Raw genomic sequence first — 22,806 nt, 5'->3', positions numbered from 1 at the left:
CATCACACCCTGTGGATTCATTTCTAATATTACTAGTAGGATAGTACATCACACCCTGTGGATTCATTTCTAATATTACTAGTAGGATAGTACATCACACCTGGTGGATTAATTTATAATATTACTAGTAGGATAGTACATCACACCTGGTGGATTAATTTATAATATAACTAGTAGGATAGTACATCAGACATTGTGTAATAACCCTAACCCTCTAACATAACTAGTAGGATAGTTAATCCTCCACCAGGGGGCAGTATGATAATCTGTGAAACAGACCTTCACACAACAGAAAGTAGATCATTCCAAAGAGTTTTAATTTTCTATACAGGCACAGGAGTCTCCCTGGGGAGTCTCCTGTGTTGGGGTCTGATCCTCTGTTGTGTTGGGGCCGGACCCTTTCCCAGTGAGCCAGCTACAGGTCCCAGGTGGGAGACGGAACGTCTTGAACAGGTTGGTCCTGAAGGATTTACAGAGGAAGAAGTAGATGAGAGGGTCCAGACAGACGTTCATGGCTGACATCCACAAGGTGATCTTTTTAGAGATCCGTAAGGTGGCCTTAGTGCAGCTGGTCATTGAGATAACCTGAAGCCGGGTGTAGGGGATACGTATGGCGTGGTATGGGCCGAAACACACCAGGAAAACCACCAGAACCAAAAACACCCTCACTTTGGTTTTATGCCTCCCCTCGTCATTGCTGCTTCCTGATTTCCTGTATGATTGAACAACTTTTCTCGCTATGCATATGTAACAGAAACAAATAAGAACAAACACCATCCAGAAGATGGCGCTGTTGAATATGACCACGCCTCCGTGAAAACCCTGTCCTGCATCGCTCTTCATTTCCATACAGTATTCATTAGTCTTGTTTGTGGGATCCTGATTGGTCAGGATCATGGTTGGAATGACATTAGTGGCCAACAGCACCACCCAGATGGAAGCAGACAGCACTTTGCCGAAGACCAGGTTCTGACCCAACAACCTGCCACAGGGCCTGACGATCTTGAAGAAGCGGTCCAGACTGATGAGGCCCAGTAGAATGATGCTCATGTACATACAGAGGTAGAAAATAACATCAGAGTAGCGACAGGTAAAGGCCTTCAGAGTCAGAGGAGCACTGGGCAGGATATTGGCTGCTTTGAGAGGGATGGTCAGGGTCATGAGAAGGTCAGTGACCACAAGGTTCTTCAGATACACCATGAAGGTGGACGTTGAGCGAAGTTGCATGCAGACCAAGACTGCTACCCCATTGATGATGAGGGCTGGGATGAACAACAGGAAGTAGAGACTTGATATAGCCATATTTATGGTATCTTCATTAAAGCCACAGTCCAGTGGAGGGGGAAGTGATGCCATTGTGGCTACTAGTTTTGAGGAATCTGCAAATGAGGTTAGCAAGAAAAATGATTAAAATAATCATTAATTTATAGATTAAAGGGGAATCTGCATTGGTACATCCATTTTTGGAATTTTGAATAAATTATATGTAGCCATTGCTTCTTGAAGAATATATTTTAAGAATATAAATGGATCACATGCTTATTTCAACTATCATACCCCAAGAAGAAATTATTGGAAAAGCAACAATCATAGCAAAATATGAACTTAATTCTTATCAAAACATCATTTCACATCCAATTAATGTTATCTGAAATAAAAAAATTACCAAAACAGACTGCTATTTTACCAAAATGACCGTTAACCTCAATTCCATATGTCAATAAGCTAACCTATGGAATTGTTTTAAGATGGTCATACCATGGATCATTTAGCTAATTGATTTGGAATTTTAGGACGCCTTTAGGTATAAAAAAATACATAGAAAAGTTATTTGATAAATTATTGAATCTGGCCTTTCCTATTATAGCCCACGCATTGACAGTAAAAAAATTAATCATAAGAAATAAGGTTTTGAAGTGTCTGTCCTATATGTAGGAGATATAAGGAAGTTCAGGAAATATAGTAGTTTTTTTGGACACATATTTAACCCCTTATTTTTGTTAGCACAAAACTACCTCCATACTTCCATTCATTTGCATGGGTTACCTTCCGACGAGTCCCGTGATACTTGTGGGGGTCATAGAGCAAAACGGAGAACATCGTGTTCAAGAGAGTCTCCCCTTTCCACAGGGTGGTTTGTAGCCCAAACGGTTTGGACGCTACAGACAGAAGTTGGCATATCTCAGAGCCGACTAGGTGAAAAATCTGTCGAACACTTAACCCTAATTGCTCCTGTAAGTCGCTCTGGATAAGAGCTTCTAAATGACTAAAATGTAAATGTAACTATTCTAGTAAAACATTGTTAATGTTACTTCAATAGACGTGTATGGATAATTAGCATATTCTGTAAAATGAAAATATGAATTTTTCCTTCATATAATGTGCAGTTCTTTTTCAAAGTACAATCCACATTAGTATTGAAAAGCTAATTTACTATCATTTTTATTATAGTATCATTTATTTTTCAGAATTTTGAAGAAAATATGAATGTCATATTTATGTGGTAAAAATGACTGCCATGTAGTCCTTTCCTGCAGTCAATGACCAAAAGCGCCCTCTGGGTGGAATGCTATAAATATTTTTCATAATTTTATAATTAATAAAGATTATAAAAAAATAAAACAAGACGAAAATCCGGTGTTTCTATGTCAAACAGTTTTGTCATATTTCAGTCTTCTGTGATGCATATAAAGTTTAATATTGGGATGCAAACTCAAAATTCAAAACATTTAAACTCTATATCTGACATGGTACAGGTGTCTTCTTTTTTTAAAGCCCATAACCATGTGTGTGAGGTGTATATTTTGTTTCAAAGTAGATTTGTTTAAGACTACCAAGAATCTGCAGTAAAATGTTTTAAACGGGCAGTACACAACATTTTGAAATATACTTAAATGTATTAAGAAAATGTCATTTAATTCACTTCAAAAAGTGATCGTGAGAGTTGTTGACCAAAATATGTCTTTGTTATCTTTATTTACTTACCCCAGAGACAGCATCTCTGCTAGTGAAACGATGGGAGTGGTAGGGGCTATCGTAGCATGCTTTAAAAAAATGCACAACTTTTCTAAGCCACTTCAAACAAAATGATATAGCACCCAAAATATCATAACAAGTTGTCCATATAGAATATTGGAGGTCATACAACGGGTGGGTCTAATCCTGGATGCTGATTGGTTAAAACCGCATTCCTGCCGGTGTCGATTCAATAAGTTACCACTGGCTAAGGCTATGATGTTGAAATGCCTATTTACTCTGTTCCATCTTACGGCCCAATCCACTGTCTCATCAGCCCAGCCAGGCAATTTATAAACTTGATCTCCACTGTAAAATTCATTTTAAAATGAAAAGCTGAAATGTCTTGAGTCAATAAGTATTCAACCCCTTTGTTATGGCAAGCCTAAATAAGTTCATGAGTAAAAATTTGCTTAACAAGTCACATAAGTTGCATGGACTCATTGCCAAAATCCCAAAGTACCCCTTTAAAAAGTCAAAAAAATTGATATACCAAATACAAATTGCCCCTTTAATGTTTTTTTAAATTAAAAATATAGATTTGACTCCACGATATGGTTCATTTTCATTGTGTGAATTAATAGTTTATGGTTATTGCAAAATACAATTGAAAGAATAAAAGTCTAATGATTGTGATTCATAAAGTTCACAAGAAACTTTTCTCAAAATAATTCAAAGCTTATTATTTCTGTGTCAAAGGCATCCTTTTGTCAGATTTGGGATATTTGCGTACAATCTTTGTAATCAGAGAATAGCGTATTTACATTGTTCCATACAGTTCCATACAGTGAAAATATTATTTAAGAAAATAAAATGTATAGGATGTGTTATTAGAAATAAATAAAGTAAAGAAACTCACCGGTAAAGTTGTGAAAAACAATCTTTGCATGGAGGAATGTCACTACGATATCTATGCTTACAAGTGAGATACATTACTGCGATGTATCGGGACTGTTTTTGCTACGTCACCTAATACACTTCCTGGATATCAGGAAGTGGTAAGATAAGAGCTAACGCACAGGGTCAGTTATCAGTATCTTCATCTTTTGCACAACTGAAAAAAGCTGCCCTTGTTTGTCAGACTTCTTATAATATAACAATATCATAACATTCAGCGGACACTTTTATCCAAAGTGACTTACAGTCATGCATGCATATAAATATGTGTTATGTTTGTGTGGCCCAGGAATCAAACCCACATTCCTGGCATTGCAAGAGCCATGTTCTACCAACTGAGCCATATGATAGAATTGTTGTTTTCATGAATGGTTCACTGCTGCTGATAGCATCTGCACATGCTAGAAAATATTTAGATTTCACTACTTTATGCCGCATAGAAAAGTTATCCTGTACATTATTGGCGTAAGTACTCCGCCATGGTTACACATAATTATAGGGGAAGTACAGTGGGGAAAAAAAGTATTTAGTCAGCCACCAATTGTGCAAGTTCTCCAATTTAAAAAGATGAGAGGCCTGTAATTTTCATCATAGGTACACGTCAACTATGACAGACAAAATGAGAAAAAAAAATCAAGAAAATCACATTGTAGGATTTTTTATGAATTTATTTGCAAATTATGGTGGAAAATAAGTATTTGGTCAATAACAAAAGTTTCTCAATACTTTGTTATATACCCTTTGTTGGCAATGACACAGGTCAAACGTTTTCTGTAAGTCTTCACAAGGTTTTCACACACTGTTGCTGGTATTTTGGCCCATTCCTCCATGCAGATCTCCTCTAGAGCAGTGATGTTTTGGGGCTGTTGCTGGGCAACACAGACTTTCAACTCCCTCCAAAGATTTTCTATGGGGTTGAGATCTGGAGACTGGCTAGGCCACTCCAGGACCTTGAAATGCTTCTTACAAAGCCACTCCTTCGTTGCCCGGGCGGTGTGTTTGGGATCATTGTCATGCTGAAAGACCCAGCCATGTTTCATCTTCAATGCCCTTGCTGATGGAAGGAGGTTTTCACTCAAAATCTCACGATACATGGCCCCATTCATTCTTTCCTTTACACGGATCAGTCGTCCTGGTCCCTTTGCAGAAAAACAGCCCCAAAGCATGATGTTTCCACCCCCATGCTTCACAGTAGGTATGGTGTTCTTTGGATGCAACTCAGCATTCTTTGTCCTCCAAACACGACGAGTTGAGTTTTTACCAAAAGGTTCTATTTTGGTTTCATCTGACCATATGACATTCTCCCAATCCTCTTCTGGATCATCCAAATGCACTCTAGCAAACTTCAGACGGGCCTGGACATGTACTGGCTTAAGCAGGGGGACACGTCTGCCACTGCAGGATTTGAGTCCCTGAAGGCGTAGTGTGTTACTGATGGTAGGCTTTGTTACTTTGGTCCCAGCTCTCTGCAGGTCATTCACTAGGTCCCCCCGTGTGGTTCTGGGATTTTTGCTCACCGTTCTTGTGATCATTTTGACCCCACGGGGTGAGATCTTGCGTGGAGCCCCAGATCGAGGGAGATTATCAGTGGTCTTGTATGTCTTCCATTTCCTAATAATTGCTACCACAGTTGATTTCTTCAAACCAAGCTGCTTACCTATTGCATGTTCAGTCTTCCCAGCCTGGTGCAGGTCTACAATTTTGTTTCTGGTGTCCTTTGACAGCTCTTTGGTCTTGGCCATAGTGGAGTTTGGAGTGTGACTGTTTGAGGTTGTGGACAGGTGTCTTTTATACTGATAACAAGTTCAAACAGGTGCCATTGATACAGGTAACGAGTGGAGGACAGAGGAGCCTCTTAAAGAAGACGTTACAGGTCTGTGAGAGCCAGAAAACTTTTGTTATTGACCAAATACTTATTTCCACCATAATTTGCAAATAAATTCATAAAAAATCCTACAATTTGATTTTCTGGATTTTTTCCCCCTCATTTTGTCTGTCATAGTTGACGTGTACCTATGATGAAAATTACAGGCCTCTCTCATTTTTTTAAGTGGGAGAACTTGCACAATTGGTGGCTGACTAAATACTTTTTTTTCCCCACTGTACATGTCTCTTATTTCAGTTCCTAAAGCCTAAAGAAATTATGAGTTCAAAGCAGAATGCCAATATAGGGCACTAAGCTGTTATGAGAGAGACCTGAGGTGATTTCCTTTGGCATGAGGTTATGGTGACATTTAAGTCATTTAGCAGACACTCTTATCCAGAGTGACTTACAGTTAGTGAGTGCATACATTTTTCATACCGGCCCCCCGTGGAAATCTAACCCACAACCCTGGCATTGCTAGCGCCATGCTCTACCAACTGAGCTACAGGAGGCCAATTCAGAGAGGGTTATGACATTCTATTAACTGATACAGAATGGTGTTACAGACTGGTTTTACAGACTGGTGTTACAGACTGGTGTTACAGACTGGTGTTATAGACTGGTGTTACAGACTGGTGTTATAGACTGGTGTTACAGACTGGTGTTACAGACTGGTGTTATAGACTGGTGTTATAGACTGGTGTTACAGACTGGTGTTACAGACTGGTGTTACAGACTGGTGTTACAGACTGATGTTATAGACTGGTGTTACAGACTGGTGTTATAGACTGGTGTTATAGACTGGTGTTATAGACTGGTGTTATAGACTGGTGTTACAGACTGGTGTTACAGACTGGTGTTATAGACTGGTGTTACAGACTGGTGTTATAGACTGGTGTTACAGACTGGTGTTACAGACTGGTGTTACAGACTGGTGCTACAGACTGGTGTTATAGACTGGTGTTACAGACTGGTGTTACAGACTGGTGTTACAGACTGGTGTTACAGACTGGTGTTACAGACTGGTGTTATAGACTGGTGTTACAGACTGGTGTTACAGACTGGTGTTATAGACTGGTGTTACAGACTGGTGTTATAGACTGGTGTTATAGACTGGTGTTACAGACTGGTGTTACAGACTGGTGTTATAGACTGGTGTTATAGACTGGTGTTACAGACTGGTGTTATAGACTGGTGTTACAGACTGGTGTTACAGACTGGTGTTACAGACTGGTCTGCATATTATTATAATTATCACTGGCCTTTGCAGAGTTCCTACTCTTCTCGCTCATTGGAAGGTCCCATTAATTCTTCACATCGCCCAGACAGAGCTTCAATCAACACACAGTTCAGTTCCGTCAACCTTCCAGGAGAGGGCAGTATGATCCTCTGTGAAACATTCATCAGACCACAATACATAGAAGTCCTCCAATCAAACCCACATTCCTGGTGTTGCAAGAGCCATGTTCTACCAACTGAGCCATATGATAGAATTGTTGTTTTCATGAATGGTTCACTGCTGCTGATAGCATCTGCACATGCTAATTCTTCCTACAGTGGCCTGGATTCGGCAGGTTAGGGAGGATATGTATGTTTGTCATATTCTCATGGGGATGTTGCTGTTTTTGGTCCTGGAACTAATTGTTATTTAAAACAACTCTTTTTCCTCCATTGATAGAAATCTCTTAAGACAACAAGAGAAGCCAACCCACAAATCTGTGAAAAGAATCATACATGTTTTATAACTCTTTATTACATATTTAGAAACTATAGAATCTGTAAACAAATGAATAACAATTTATAACAATTTATATATATTAACTATACTTATAAACCCATTATAATTCATTTTAAGTGTACCTTGATGAAGCAATGCATAAAACAGCTCAGAGTAAAGATAAGAAGAGACAAAACTAAAAGATTTACTCACCTATCTGAAGACGATCAGTGATCAGACAGGACAGTACTGTGGAACTCTGTCACAGCGCCAGTGTACAGTATATGAGACTCACACCTTGAATTTCCCTTGAATTACCCAAGAAGGATGTACATGTTCAGACAGATGCAAATCCAGGGAAATAGGGTGCCACTAAAGCAACAGTGAGACCAGGTTATGCTATTGTGACTCTCTGATGTAGTGTATGATTTGCCCAACATTATTTGACCCAATATAGTCTCGTGTTGACATATTGTAGATTAACCTGGCAACCAGAAATATATCTGAAAGCTAATAGGACCACTATATTCCTTTATTGGTATGTTTTTAAATAGTAGACAATATACTTTACTTGTCCATTTACATGGAAATTCATTTTGTGAATTCAACATACAAACAAACATAAACAATACACCATAGTAACACAAAATGGAAAACACCGGAAAGCTAATACTTAGCCTAATGCACACATATTCAGTCCCTGTGGCCTATTGTCCGACCATGCATTGGTACTATATGCAGTAAACCATCATCACCATAATCATCGTCACTACAAACATCATAAAACAAGATTATGCATTCTGTATGGTCTCTTCTCTTGGTGTAAATGTATGGACTTCAGTAGTACATCATACCCTGTGGATTCATTTCTAATATACAGTGCTTTGGGAAAGTATTCAGACCCCTTGACTTTTTTGACATTCTGTTACTTTACAACCTTATTTGAAAATGGATTGAATTGTTTTTTCCCCCTCATCAATCTACACACAATATCCCATAATGGCAAAGTAAAACAAAAACAAAAGAATAACTGAAATATCACATTTACATAAGTATTCAAACCCTTTACTCAGTACTTTCTTGAAGCACCTTTGGCAGCGATTACAGCCTTGAGTGTTCTTGGGAATGACGCTACAAGCTTGGCACACCTGTATTTGGGGAGTTTCTCCCATTCTTCACTGCAGATCCTCTCAAGCTCTGTCAGGTTGGATGGGGAGCGTCACTGCACAGCTATTTTCAGGTCTCTCCAGAGATGTTAGATCGGGTTCAAGTCCCGGCTCTGGCTGGGCCACTCAAGGACATTAAGAGACTTGTCCTGAAGCCACTCCTGCGTTGTCTTGGATGTGTGCTTAGGGTCGTTGTCCTGTTGGAAGGTGAACCTCGCCCCATTCTGAGGTCCTGAGCGCTCTGGAGCAGGTTTTCATCATGGATCGCTCTGTACTTTGCTCCTTTCATCTTTCCTTCAATTCTGACTAGTCTTCCAGTCCCTGCTGCTGAACAACAACAGAAAGTAGATCATTCTGAAGAGTTTTTATTTTCTATACAGGCACAGGACTCTCCCTGGGGAGTCTCCTGCGTTGGGGTCTGATGCTCTGTTGTGTTGGGGCCAGACCCTTTCCCAGTGAGCCAGCTACAGGTCCCAGGTGGGAGACGGAACATCTTGAACAGGTTGGTCCTGAAGGATTTACAGAGGAAGAAGTAGATGAGAGGGTCCAGACAGACGTTCATGGCTGACATCCACAAGGTGATATTTTTAGAGATCCGTAAGGTGGCCTTAGTGCAGCTGGTCGTTGAGGTAACCTGAAGCAGGGTGTAAGGGATACGTACGGCGTGGTATGGGCCGAAACACACCAGGAAAACCACCAGAACCAAAAACACCCTCACTTTGGTTTTATGCCTCCCCTCGTCATTGCTGCTTCCTGATTTCCTGTATGATTGAACAACTTTTCTCGCTATGCATATGTAACAGAAACAAATAAGAACAAACATCATCCAGAAGATCACGCTGTTGAATATGATCACGCCTCCGTGAAAACCCTGTCCTGCATCGCTCTTCATTACCATACAGTATTCATTAGTTTTGTTTGTGGGAACCTGATTGGTCAGAATCATGGTTGGAATGACATTAGTGGCCAACAGCACCACCCAGATGGAAGCAGACAGCACTTTGCCGAAGACCAGGTTCTGACCCAACAACCTGCCACAGGGCCTGACGATCTTGAAGAAGCGGTCCAGACTGATGAGGCCCAGTAGAGTGATGCTCATGTACATACAGAGGTAGAAAATAACATCAGAGTAGCGACAGGTAAAGGCCTTCAGAGTCAGAGGAGCACTGGGCAGGATATTGGCTGCTCTGAGAGGGATGGTCAGGGTCATGAGAAGGTCAGCGGCCACAAGGTTCTTCAGATACACCATGAAGGTGGACGTTGAGCGAAGTTGCATGCAGACCAAGACTGCTACCCCATTGATGATAAGGGCTGGGATGAACAACAGGAAGTAGAGACTTGATATAGCCATATTTATGGTATCTTCATTATAACCACAGTCCAGTGGAGGGGGAAGTGATGCCATTGTGGCTACTAGTTTTGAGGAATCTGCAAATGAGGTTAGCAAGAAAAATTATTAAAATAATAATTAATTTATAGATTAAAGGGGAAATCTGCACTTGTACATCCATTTTTGGAATTTTGAATAAATGATATGTAGCCATTGCTTCTTGAAGAATATAATTTAAGAATATAAATGGATCACGTGCTTATTTCAACTATCATACCCCAAGAAGAAACTATTGGAAAAGCAACAATCATAGCAAATTATCAACTTAATTCTTATCAAAACATCATTACGCATCCAATTAATGTTATCTGAATTTTTTTTTAAACCAAAACAGACTGCTATTTTACCAAAATTACCGTTAACATCAATTCCATATGTTACCTAGCTATTATTTAGCTATTTGATTTGGAATTTTAGGACGCCTTTAGGTATAAGAAATATATAGAAAAGTTATTTGATAAAATATTGAATCTGGCCTTTACAATTATAGCCCACGTATTGAATAACACATTCATAAATGTCAAAAAAGAAATAAGGTTTTGAAGTGTCTGTCCTTATAGGAGATATAAGAAAGTTCAGGATATATTTTAGTTTTTTTGGACACATATTTAACCCCTTATTTTTGTTAGCACAAAACTACCTCCATACTTCCATTCATTTGCATGGGTTACCTTCATACGAGTCCCGTGATACTTGTGGGGGTCATAGAGCAAAACGGAGAACATCGTGTTCAAGAGAGTCTCCCCTTTCCACAGGGTGGTTTGTAGCCCAAACGGTTTGGACGCTACAGACAGAAGTTGGCATACCAGCATTATGGACTTCAGACGAGTCCCATGGGGCTTGTGGGGGTCGTAGAGCATAATCCAATATGGTATCCTTCTGCGCGGCAGGATACATTCTGATTAAGGATTTCTGATTAGTCCCGTGTACCGGGTAATGCTGAGACTGCGGCTGACTCCCTTAAATACTGTATTTGCTGTACTTCCACCTCTTCCTTTTCTCAGCTCATTCCAGAGAGGATTCTCATGGTAAGGGCTCTATGTTAGAGTGTATAAGAGCAGAAGTATACCGGCTGCTATTCAATAGCTTGGAGCAGCTAGCTAGCTAGTTAGCCTCTCCATCTGCGTGCTCTACTGTCCCCCCACTCGGTTTGGCTTGTGCTATGTCGTTTGGGTTCTTTGTTTTTATTACTTGTGACAGTGTACCAACCTGGGCGATACTCTGTTTGGTCTACCAGTATTGTGGAGCTGAGGGTTTGTCTTAGTTGTCTTTCGACTTGTCTGTCCATCAGAACCCTTACGGTTTTAGCCTTGGGGTTTGGGGACCGTGCCTACCCCGCAAGATTGGTAGACTGTGTATGTTTTGCTCAGGCAGACTTGCAGTTCTCCCCTGAGAGTGAGCTAGGTGTCGCGAGGCACACCACGTTTCATCTCTCACAGGGCGCAGCCATCTTGCCTAGACACTTGTGTTCAACAGTGAACGAGCTATAATATGTAAAGTAGCTAGCTTAACAAGAGATGCCCATTGCAGGACTAAAGCACAGTTACAGTATAAACACACTTTCCCTTAAGTCCTGCCAACCTGAACCCCCACGTATATAGCAAAGAAATAAGCTATAAACATGGCGTGAGTTACAGCTGACCCACACGTATAAAGCAAGAAATAAGCTTTAAATGTGGCGTGAGGTAAAATGCTCTGCCCCTTCACAGTCAGGCAGTTCACACTCCACGTCTCCTCCTTCACACAGTGTATGAGACTAAGGCTGATACTGTAGGTCCGTAGTAATCTTTACTATTATACACTATTGTGCAGTGTTTACTATAGACACAGTAATATTACACTGTTGGCAGAATTATTTTTCCACAAGGAAAAGCTACAGCCATTCATGTCTCCTCTCCATCAGATAGTGTATGAGACTAAGGCTGATTGCCGTAGGTCCCATTCTACACTATCGTACAGTATTGTGCAGTGTGTACCATAGACACAGTAATATTACACTGTTGGCTTCATTTTCCAGTATTGGGCTGAGTTTATGCCCCGCCATAGTGAGATTACACTGGTGTTGTTTTCAGTTACACAGTTTTACAGTACAGACAGTAACTATCTTAGTTTCCCATGGAAACTCACATCTCAGCTCTATTCCACTGAGGGTTTCAGAGTGTAGCTGTGTTTACTGTAGTTCTGTTGTACTAATTTACAGTACAGACAGTAACTGCGTGTGTGTGGTAGGTGGCGGTAATGACCATAGGCGGCAGGTAGCTTAGTGGTTAAGAGTGTAGTGCCAGTAACCGAAAGGTCGCTGGTTCTAATCCCCGAGCCGACTAGGTGAAAAATCTGTCTGTGCCCTTGAGCAAGGCACTTAACTCGAATTGCTCCTGTAAGTCGCTCTGGATAAGAGCTTCTAAATGACGTAAATGTAACTATTCTAGTAAAACGTTTTTAATGTTACTTCAATAGACGCGTATGGATAATTAGCATATTCTGTAAAACGAAAATATGAATTTTTCCTTCATATAATGTGCAGTTCTTTTTCAAAGTACAATCCACATTAGTATTGAAAAGCTAATTTACTGTCATTTTTATTATAGTATCATTTATTTTTCAGAATTTTTAAGAAAATATGAATGTCATATTTATGTGGTAAAAATGACTGCCATGTAGTCCTTTCCTGCAGTCAATGACCAAAAGCGCCCTCTGGGTGGAATGCTATTAATATTTTTCATATAATATATATAATAATATAATATGCCATTTAGCAGACGCTTTTATCCAAAGCATATATTTTTACGTATGGGTGGTCCCGGGGATCGAACCCACTACCCTGGCGTTACAAGCGCCATGCTCTACCAATTGAGCTACAGAGGACCACATAATTTTATAATTAATAAAGATTATAAAAAATAAAACAAGACGAAAATCCGGTGTTTCTATGTCAAACAGTTTTGTTATGTAGCTCAGCTGGTAGAGAACGGCGCTTGTAACGCCAAGGTTGTGGGTTCGATCCCCGGGACCACCCATACACAAAAAAATAAAAATAAAAATGTATGCACGCATGACTGTAAGTCACTTTGGATAAAAGCGTATGCTAAATGGCATATTATTATGTATATAAAGTCTAATTTTGGGATGCAAACTCAAAATTCAAAACATTTAAACTCTATATCTGACATGGTACAGGTGTCTTCTTTTTTGTAAGCCCTAAAAAATAAAAAAAATAAAAAGTGGTTATCCCACTGGCTATCATAAGTTGAATGGACCTATTTGTAAGTCGCTCTGGATAAGAGCGTCTGCTAAATGATGTAAAATGTAAAATAAATAACCATGTGTGTGATGTGTATATTTTGTTTCAAAATAGATTTGTTTAAGACTACCAAGAATATGCAGTAAAAAGTTTTAAATGGGCAGTACACAACATTTTGAAATATACTTAATTGTATTAAGAAAAAGTCATTCAATTCACTTCAAAAAGTGATCGTGAGAGTCGTTGACCAAAATATGTCTTTGTTATCTTTATTTACTTACCCCACAGACAGCATCTCTTCTAGTGAAACGATGGAGTGGTAGGGGCTATCGCAGCATGCTTTTAAAAAATTCACAACTTTTCTAAGCCACTTCAAACAAAATGGTATAGCACCCAAAATATCATAACAAGTTGTCCATATAGAATATTGGAGGTCATACAACGGGTGGGTCTAATCCTGGATGCTGATTGGTTAAAACCGCATTCCTGCCGGTGTCTATTCCATAAGTTACCATTGGCTAAGGCTATGATGTTGAAATACCTATTTACTCTGTTCCATCTCACGGCCCAATCCACTATCTCATCAGCCCAGCCAAGCAATTTATAAACTTGATCTCCACTGTAAAAATCATTTCAAAATGAAAAGCTGAAATGTGTTGAGTCAATAAGTATTTAACCCCTTTGTTATGGCAAGCCTAAATAAGTTAATGAGTAAACATTTGCTTAACAAGTCACATAAGTTGCATGGACTCATTGCCAAAATCCCAAAGTATCCCTTTAAAAAGTCAAAAAAATTGATATACCAAACACAAATTGCCCCTTTAATGTTTTTTTTAATTAAAAATATAAATTTGACTCCACGATATGGTTCATTTTCATTGTGTGAATTAATAGTTTATGGTTATTGCAAAATACAATTGAAAGCATAAAAGTCTTATGATTGTGATTCATAAAGTTCACAATAAACTTTTCTCAAAATAATTCAAAGCTTATTATTTCTGTGTCAAAGGCATCCTTTTGTCAGATTTGGGATATTTGCGTACAATCTTTGTAATCAGAGAATAGCGTATTTACATTGTTCCATACAGTTCCATACAGTGAAAATATTATTTAAGAAAATAAAATGTATAGGATGTGTTATTAGAAATAAATAAAGTAAAGAAACTCACCGGTAAAGTTGTGAAAAACAATCTTTGCATGGAGGAATGTCAGTACGATATCTATGCTTACAAGTGAGATACGTTACTGCGATGTATCGGGACTGTTTTTGCTACGTCACCTAATACACTTCCTGTACGTTTGTCATATTCTCATGGGGAGGTTGCTGTTTTTGGTCCTGGAACTAATTGTTATTTAAAAGATAAAACCTGATCAGATTACACGTTTCTCTTTCTCATGGTCATACGCTATGCACACACACCATTTCTTTCACATGAACTATTGTTTTCACAGGAACTTTCTGGTGTATTTAGCAGTGTTTTTATTTATTTACTGGAATTGTTTCACATCCTGCCACTTCGACACGCCCATGCCCCGGAAAAGCCTCCTGCCAGTCACAGCTTGTTTTTCTAGGTTCCTTTGTACAGGTGGCAGCATCCCGTCTAACATAGACGACGTCTGGCTTTTCAATGCATCAGAGAAATCAGGAGATTCATCCATCAGTATCATGCTGGTGCGTTGAAGGAATGGTTAAATACAATGAGTGGGAGAGAAAATATTTAGATTTCACAACTTTATGCAGCATAGAAAAGTTATCCTGTACATTATTGGCGTAAGTACTGAGCCATGGTTACACATAATTATAGGGGAAGTACAAGTCTCTTATTTCAGTTCCTAAAGCCTAAAGAAATAATGAGTTCAAACAGAATGCCACTATAGGGAACTAAGCTGTTATGAGAGAGACCTGAGGTGATTTCCTTTGGCATGAGGTTATGGTGACATTTACATTTTAGACATTTAGCAGACGCTCTTATCCAGAGTGACTTACAGTTAGTGAGTGCATACATTTTTCATACTGGCCCCCCCGTGGGAATCGAACCCACAACCCTGGCATTGCTAGCGCCATGCTCTACCAACTTAGCTACAGGAGGCCGATTTAGAGAGGGTTATGACATTCTATTAACTGTTACAGACTGGTGTTACAGACTGGTGTTACAGACTGGTGTTACAGATTGGTGTTACAGACTGGTGTTACAGACTGGTGTTACAGACTGGTGTTACAGACTGGTGTTACAGACTGGTGTTATAGACTGGTGTTACAGAATGGTGTTACAGACTGGTGTTACAGAATGGTGTTAAAGACTGGTGTTATAGACTGGTGTTACAGACTGGTGTTACAGACTGGTGTTACAGACTGGTGTTACAGAATGGTGTTACAGACTGGTGTTACAGACTGGTGTTACAGACTGGTGTTACAGACTGGTGTTACAGAATGGTGTTACAGACTGGTGTTATAGACTGGTGTTACAGACTGGTGTTACAGAATGGTGTTACAGACTGGTGTTACAGACTGGTGTTACAGACTGGTGTTACAGACTGGTGTTACAGAATGGTGTTACAGACTGGTGTTACAGACTGGTGTTACAGAATGGTGTTACAGACTGGTGTTACAGAATGGTGTTACAGACTGGTGTTACAGACTGGTGTTACAGACTGGTGTTATAGACTGGTGTTACAGAATGGTGTTACAGACTGGTGTTACAGACTGGTGTTACAGAATGGTGTTACAGACTGGTGTTACAGACTGGTGTTACAGACTGGTGTTACAGAATGGTGTTACAGACTGGTGTTACAGACTGGTGTTACAGACTGGTGTTATAGACTGGTGTTACAGACTGGTGTTATAGACTGGTGTTACAGACTGGTGTTACAGACTGGTGTTACAGACTGGTGTTACAGACTGGTGTTATAGAATGGTGTTACAGACTGGTGTTACAGACTGGTGTTACAGACTGGTGTTAGAGACTGGTGTTACAGACTGGTCTGCATATTATTATAATTATCACTGGCCTTTGCAGAGTTTCTACTCTACTCGCTCATTGGAAGGTCCCATTAATTCTTCACATCGCCCAGACAGAGCTTCAATCAACACACAGTTCAGTTCCGTCAACCTTCCAGGAGAGGGCAGTATGATCCTCTGTGAAACATTCATCAGACCACAATACATAGAAGTCCTCCAGAAGAGTTTTAGTTCGCTACATACAGGCAGAGGAGTCTCCCAGGGGGGTACTGCCTGTGTTGGGGTCCACCCCCATCCCAGTGAGCCAGCTACAGGTCCCAGGTGGGAGACGGAGCATCTTGAACAGGGTGGTCCTGAAGGACTTACAGAGGAAGAAGTAGATGAGAGGGTCCAGGAGGGAGTTGAGGGAGGACAGCCAGAGGGTACTCTCCTTCAGCTGGAAGAAGAACAGCTTGAGGTTGCAGTCAAACAGGCGTCCCCTGGTCTGGCTCATGGTGTATGGTACGCGGGAGAAGTGGAACGGCACGAAGCACACAAAGAACACAGCCAGCACCAGGAAGACATTTGAACTCACACTCCTCCTCCGGGGTTGGCGCTGCCCAGTACCAGCCTTGGTGCGGGTATAGGAACTATACAGCTCTTTGGTGATGAGGGCGTAACACACTATCACTGTCACCAGGTTGCCCCAGAAGATGAACTGACACACATGGTTGACCACCTCGTGCCAACGCAGCCCAGCCGGTGTCTTCAGATCACTGCACTTGAAGTAGGCCGAGGTGGGGTTGCGGCTGGTCAGGACCATGTTGGGCAGGGAGAGGGCCAGCAGGGAGCCCCAGATAGCCCCAGAGAGCAGCTTCCTGTGGGCCAGACGGGCCGCGTTGGTCCCCTTGAAGGGCTGGAGGGTCTTCCTGCAGCGGTCGATGCTGATGAGGCCAAAGAAGAGGATGCTGATGTACATGGTGAGATAGAAGAGCACCGAGGAGACGCGACAGACGAAGACACGCAGACCGACGGACGCCATGTTGGAGTCAGACAGCACCTACAGGAAAACACATCTTTATTTAGCAACTTTTTTTCATAGTTTTAAAATAGTTATCAATATTATAACTATTTTTGTTATAACTTTTATTAATATTATGATAATTATAATTATAACTGCACCTTGAAGGGGAAGGTGAGGGTCATGAGGACGTCGGCCACCACAATGTTCTTGAGGTAGATGATGAAGTGGGAGCGGCTGGGGATGCTGAAGAACACCCACACTGCCAGGCCGTTGAGGAACAGGCCCAACAGGAAGAGGAGGGAGTAGAGAACTGGAAAAACCACAGTCTTCAGCACATTGTCACGGGAACAGCTGCTGTTGGTGTGGTTGTGATTGACAGGGGTCACTGCGAATCCTGTTGTGTTGTCCATATCTAGGGCTGTGCTGTGTAGCAAAACAAAAGAGGTAAAAGCCGTACAGTACTGTTTTCTTCCTCATTTCATCCATTACTACAGTCAGCTTACTTTAATGATGACTGTAGTGTGACCGGAGTGCCAAGTCTAGGTCCAAAAGACTTCTCAACAGCTTCTACCCCCAAGCCATAAGACTCCTGAACAGCTAATCATGGCTACCCGGACTATTTGCACTGCTCCCCCACCCCATCCTTTTTACGCTGCTGCTACTCTGTTAAGTATTTATGCATAGTCACTTTAACTCTACCCACATGTACATATTACCTCAACTACCTCAACTAGCCGGTGCCCCCGCACATTGACTCTGCAACGGTACCCCCCTGTATATATAGCCTCCCTACTGTCACTTTATTTTACTTCTGCTCTTTTTTTCTCAACACTTTTTTTGTTGTTGTTTTATTCTTACTTTTTTGTTTAAAATAAATGCACTGTTGGTTAAGGGCTGTAAGTAAGCATTTCACTGCAATGTCTGCACCTGTTGTATTCCGCGCATGTGACCAATAAAATTTGATTTGATTTGATTTGATTTGATTTGACTGGCTTAGAGACAATAGAACTGCCCTCCCATACAAAAAAGCTGTTTTGATAAGTAGAATACATTATTAAAAATTGGATTTAAAAAATGATGCGGAATACACTCACAGAATGCACTGCAGATGAACTTTGGGACCATGTACAGCCATGAAGATTTTACAATGAACAAAGCTTAAAATATTTAACTATCAAAATTACACAAGTTTTAATATCTTATTCCCTTATTTAAATTTATTTTTTGAGTAAGTCTGTCTGATGTGTCTGAGTGAACCCACCTGAGTAGGCCAGGGGAAGATTGAGACTGACTGGTCTCGACAGAAGCTCCTTGGCTTCTTCTCTCTCAGCAGGTTGGATAGTCTGCTTGGAAGGCAGGGGTTTGGGCTCTTCAAGACAGTGCAATGAATGAAAATACCCTTCTCTCTCTCCTTAAATCGCTGTCAATCTGATCTGACACTAGAGCAAAGTGACAAGACGTGTGGAGACGTTTCTCTCTTCTGCTTTTTGTTTCCGGTCATGCCATTCAGAGGAAAGACAGTCTGGTCCCCTCAGGATCCTGAAGTCCACAACACCCTCTCATGAATGTTCTCCTGTTGCACAATCTCGCCATCAGCTGATATGTGTGTTAGTCCACTATACACTGAGTGGACCAAACAGAACAGCCTCAATTCGTCAGGGTCATGAACTCTACAAGTTGTCAAAAGCGTTCCACAGGGATGCTGGCCCAAGTTGACTCCAAAGCTTCCCACAGTGTCAAGATGGCTTGATGTCCTTTGGGTGGTGGAGCATTCTTGATACACATGGGGAAACTGTTGAGCATGAACAACCCAGCAGTGTTGCAGTTCTTGACACAAACCGGTGCGCCTGGCACCTACAACCATACCCTGTTCAAAGGCACTTCAATCTTTTGTCTTTTTTTAGAACACCTACTCATTCAAGGGTTGTTCATGCCAAGAGTGTGCAATGCTGTCATCAAGGCAAAGGGTGGCTATTTGAAGAACCTCAGATATAAAATATATTCTGATATATTGAACACTTTTTTGGTTACCACATGATTCCATATGTGTTATTTCATAGTTTTGATGTCTTCACTATTATTCTACATTTTAGAAAATAGAAAAAATAAAGAGAAACCCTTGAATGATTAGTTGTTCTAAAACCTTTGACCGGTAGTGTATATTTATTTACATAAGTATTCAGACTCTTTGCTATGAGACTTGAAATTGAGCTCAGGTGCATCCTGTTTCCATTGATCATCCTTGAGACGGTTCTACAATTTGGAGTCCACCTATGGTAAATTCAATTGATTGGACATGATTTGGAAAGGCACACACCTGTCTTAAAAAAGGTCCCACAGTTAACAGTGCATGTCAGAGCAAAAACCAAGCCATGAGGTCGAAGGAAATGTCCGTAGAGCTCCAAGACAGGATTATGTCGAGGCACAGATCTGGGGAAGGGTACCAAAAAATGTCTGCAGCATTGAAGGTCCCAAGAACATAGTGGCCTTCATCATTCTTAAATGGAAGAAGTTTGGAACCACCAAGACTCTTCCTGGAGCTGGCCACCCGGCCAAACTGAGCAATCAAGGGAGAAGGGCCTTGGTCAGGGAGGTGACCAAGAACCCGATGGTCACTCTGACAGACCTCCAGAGTTCCTCTGTGGTAATGGGAGAACCTTCCAGAAGGACAACCATCTCTCCAGCGCTCCACCAATCAGGCCTTCATGGTAGAGTGGCCAGACGGACGCCACTCCTCAGTAAAAGGCACATTACAGCCCACTTGGAGTTTGCCAAAAGGCACCTTAAGGACTCTGACCATGAGAAAGAAGATTCTCCGGTCTGATGAAACCAAGATTGAACTCTTTGGCCTGAAAGCCAAGCGTCACATCTGGAGGAAACCTGTCACCATCCCTACGGTGAAACATGGTGGTGGCTGCATCATGCTGTGGGGATGTTTTTCAGCTGCAGGGACTGGGAGACTAGTCAGGATCAAGCAAAAGATGAACAGAGCAAAGTACAGAGATATCCTTGATGAAAACCTGCTCAGGACCTCAGACTGGGGCGAAGCTTCACCTTCCTACAGGACAACGTCCCTAAGCACACAGCCAAGACAATGCAGAAGTGACTTCGGGACAAGTCTCTGAATGTCCTTGAGTGGCTCAGCCAGAGCCTGGACTTGTCCCCGATCGAACATCTCTGTAGAGACCTGAAAATAGCTGTGCAGCGACGCTCCCCATCCAACCTGACAGAGCTTGAGAGGATCTGCAGAGAAGAATGGGAGAAACTCCCCAAATACAGGTGTGTCAAGCTTGTAGCATTATACCCAAGAATAGTCTAGGCTGTAGTCACTGCCAAAGGTGCTTCAACAAAGTACTGAGTAAAGGGTCTGAATAATTATGTAAATGTGATATTTAACTTTTTATACATTTGCACACATTTCTAAAAACCTGTTTTTTCTTTGTCAATATGGGGTATTGTGTGTAGATTGATGAGGGGGGAAAAAAAGAATTTAATCAATTTTAGAATAAGGCTGTAATGTAACAAAATGTGGAAAGTCAAGCGGTCTGAATACTTTCCGAATACACTATCTGTTTAGTCATGGATAATGCTGTGCTAGTACAGTATATCCGTTTAGTCATGGATAATGCTGTTCTAGTACAGTATATTTGTGTAGTCATGGAAAATGCTGTGCTAGTGTAACAGATGCGTAGGCTTACTCTTACCACGTCACGTGCCCGCCCTGACAGTTTACCCAAAACAGAAAGCCCCTCAATCCCTAACAGGTACCATATACCCACACATGTATGAATCAGTAACGTAAAGCAACCTTGTACACATTGTAAACTATAAAACAGTATTCAGAACATGACCTACCCCTTGCATCACATTATCATACTGGGGAGACCTGACGTTCACGATCTCCCCCTAGCTGCAAGCGGGGCCAATCACAACACGCCTTATTGTCATCAGAGTTGAACCAACCAATAAGAATGCTTGAACATTAAATACACATTTCTTTAGAGGCAAGTGGAAACATAACCAACCCTGTTACACTAGTGCATTATTTGTTTAGTCATGGACAATGCTGTGCTAGTACCAGTGGCGGTCGGTGCCGTTTAAGATGAGGGAGGACGATTTATTTTTCATGAGCATGGCCTTATTTCTATTACAGCATGTTGGATGACTCTCATTCATATTCCATTCACCCAGTTCAATGTAACATCGATAGGTTTAGGCTACTACATGATACTCAAATTTTCTCTATACCCATCATGAGGTTGCTACAACTTAGGCTATGAATGAAAGTTTACAACGTAGGTGCACACAGGTTGAGAGACACATTTGAGGTGACAGACAGTGACATTCAATACTGCCTTGCCTGCATCTAGCTGATATAGGGTGTAATCATTAGTCCAACAGTTGCAAATGAGAGTTTCTATTGATCACACGTAAACAGAGTTCACTCTCATAACAGCCAGTTGTATTCCTTCTCTTCCTTTCGCTTGTGGACTTCAATGCACAACAAATCAGCTGTATGTGACCTGGTGAAAAAACCTTTCCAAGCCAAACCTCTACAAAGTACATCTTTGTCACCATATTAGCTAAAGTAACGTCACAGTCAGCATAGCTAATAGAACTAACGCACTAGTAAACCAGCCACAATCATGCAGTAACATTAGTGTACAGTCAGTAAGCAGTTACACCGGCGGGCCCCGGTGGCAATAAATTAGTAATATCAAAAGCTTACCTTGACTTGGAAGAGTTCCAATGTTGTGTTGGAAAGTCATAGCCAGCTAGCTAACATAGCATCCCTCTGTTGGAGCAGCGTGTTTCAGTAGGCTAAACTAGCTAGCTAGCTAACATAGCATCCCTCTGTTTGAGCAGGGTGTTTCAGTAGGCTAAACTAGCTAGCTGCATTTGCAAGCTAAGTAAGTGAAACTGAAAAAAAATGACACTCTCTCTCTAGTTCTCTCTTGCTTCTCCTTCATTTTGGAAGAAATTAAATTGTTCAAAACTATTTCTCGCTCTTTGAGTCAACTATTCACCACATTTTATACACTGCAGTGCTAGCTAGCTGTAGCTTATGCTTTCAGTACTAGATTCATTCTCTGATCCTTTGATTGGGTGGACAACATGTCAGTTCATGCTGCAAGAGCTCTGATAGGCTGAAGGACGTCCTCCGGAAGTTGTCATAATTACTGTGTAAGTCTATGGAAGGGGGTGAGAACCATTGGCCTCCTAGGTTTTGTATTGAAGTGAATGTACCCAGAGGAGGACAGAGATAGCTGTCCTCCGGCTACACCATGGTGCTACCCTACAGAGTGCTGTTGAGGCTGCTGTAGACCTTCTTTGCAAAATAATGTTTTTTAATCAGTTATTTGGTGACGTGATTATATTTAGTATAGTTTTATCTAAAAAGTATAACTTTTTTAATGTTTTACAAATTTTATTCGTATGAAATTCACTTCGGATGATGGTCCTCCCCTTCATCCTCTGAGGAGCCTCCACTGGCTAGTACAGTATATGTGTTTAGTCATGGACAAGTCTGTGCTAGTACGGTATATCTGTTTAG

At 41.0% G+C, this 22,806-nt stretch overlaps 1 protein-coding gene across 1 annotated transcript; it reads right to left on the bottom strand.

Annotated features, from left to right (window-relative positions):
* Positions 1-315: 315 nt before the first annotated feature.
* LOC311102036 (uncharacterized protein) lies at positions 316-17,662 on the bottom strand (the record flags this gene model as incomplete). The annotated part of the gene is made up of 5 exons (XM_084143253.1): positions 316-1,379; positions 3,875-3,934; positions 9,038-9,970; positions 16,493-17,288; positions 17,411-17,662. The coding sequence occupies 5 exons, from the start codon at positions 17,660-17,662 to the stop codon at positions 316-318; spliced, it is 3,105 nt and encodes a 1,034-aa protein (XP_083999379.1).
* Positions 17,663-22,806: the final 5,144 nt, after the last annotated feature.

The sequence above is a fragment of the Coregonus lavaretus genome, assembly GCF_964263955.1.
Source record: "Coregonus lavaretus genome assembly, chromosome: 26".
NCBI lineage: Eukaryota > Metazoa > Chordata > Actinopteri > Salmoniformes > Salmonidae > Coregonus > Coregonus lavaretus.
The sequence above is the reverse complement of the archived record's forward strand: the minus strand, read 5'-3'. Positions and strand labels throughout refer to the sequence as shown.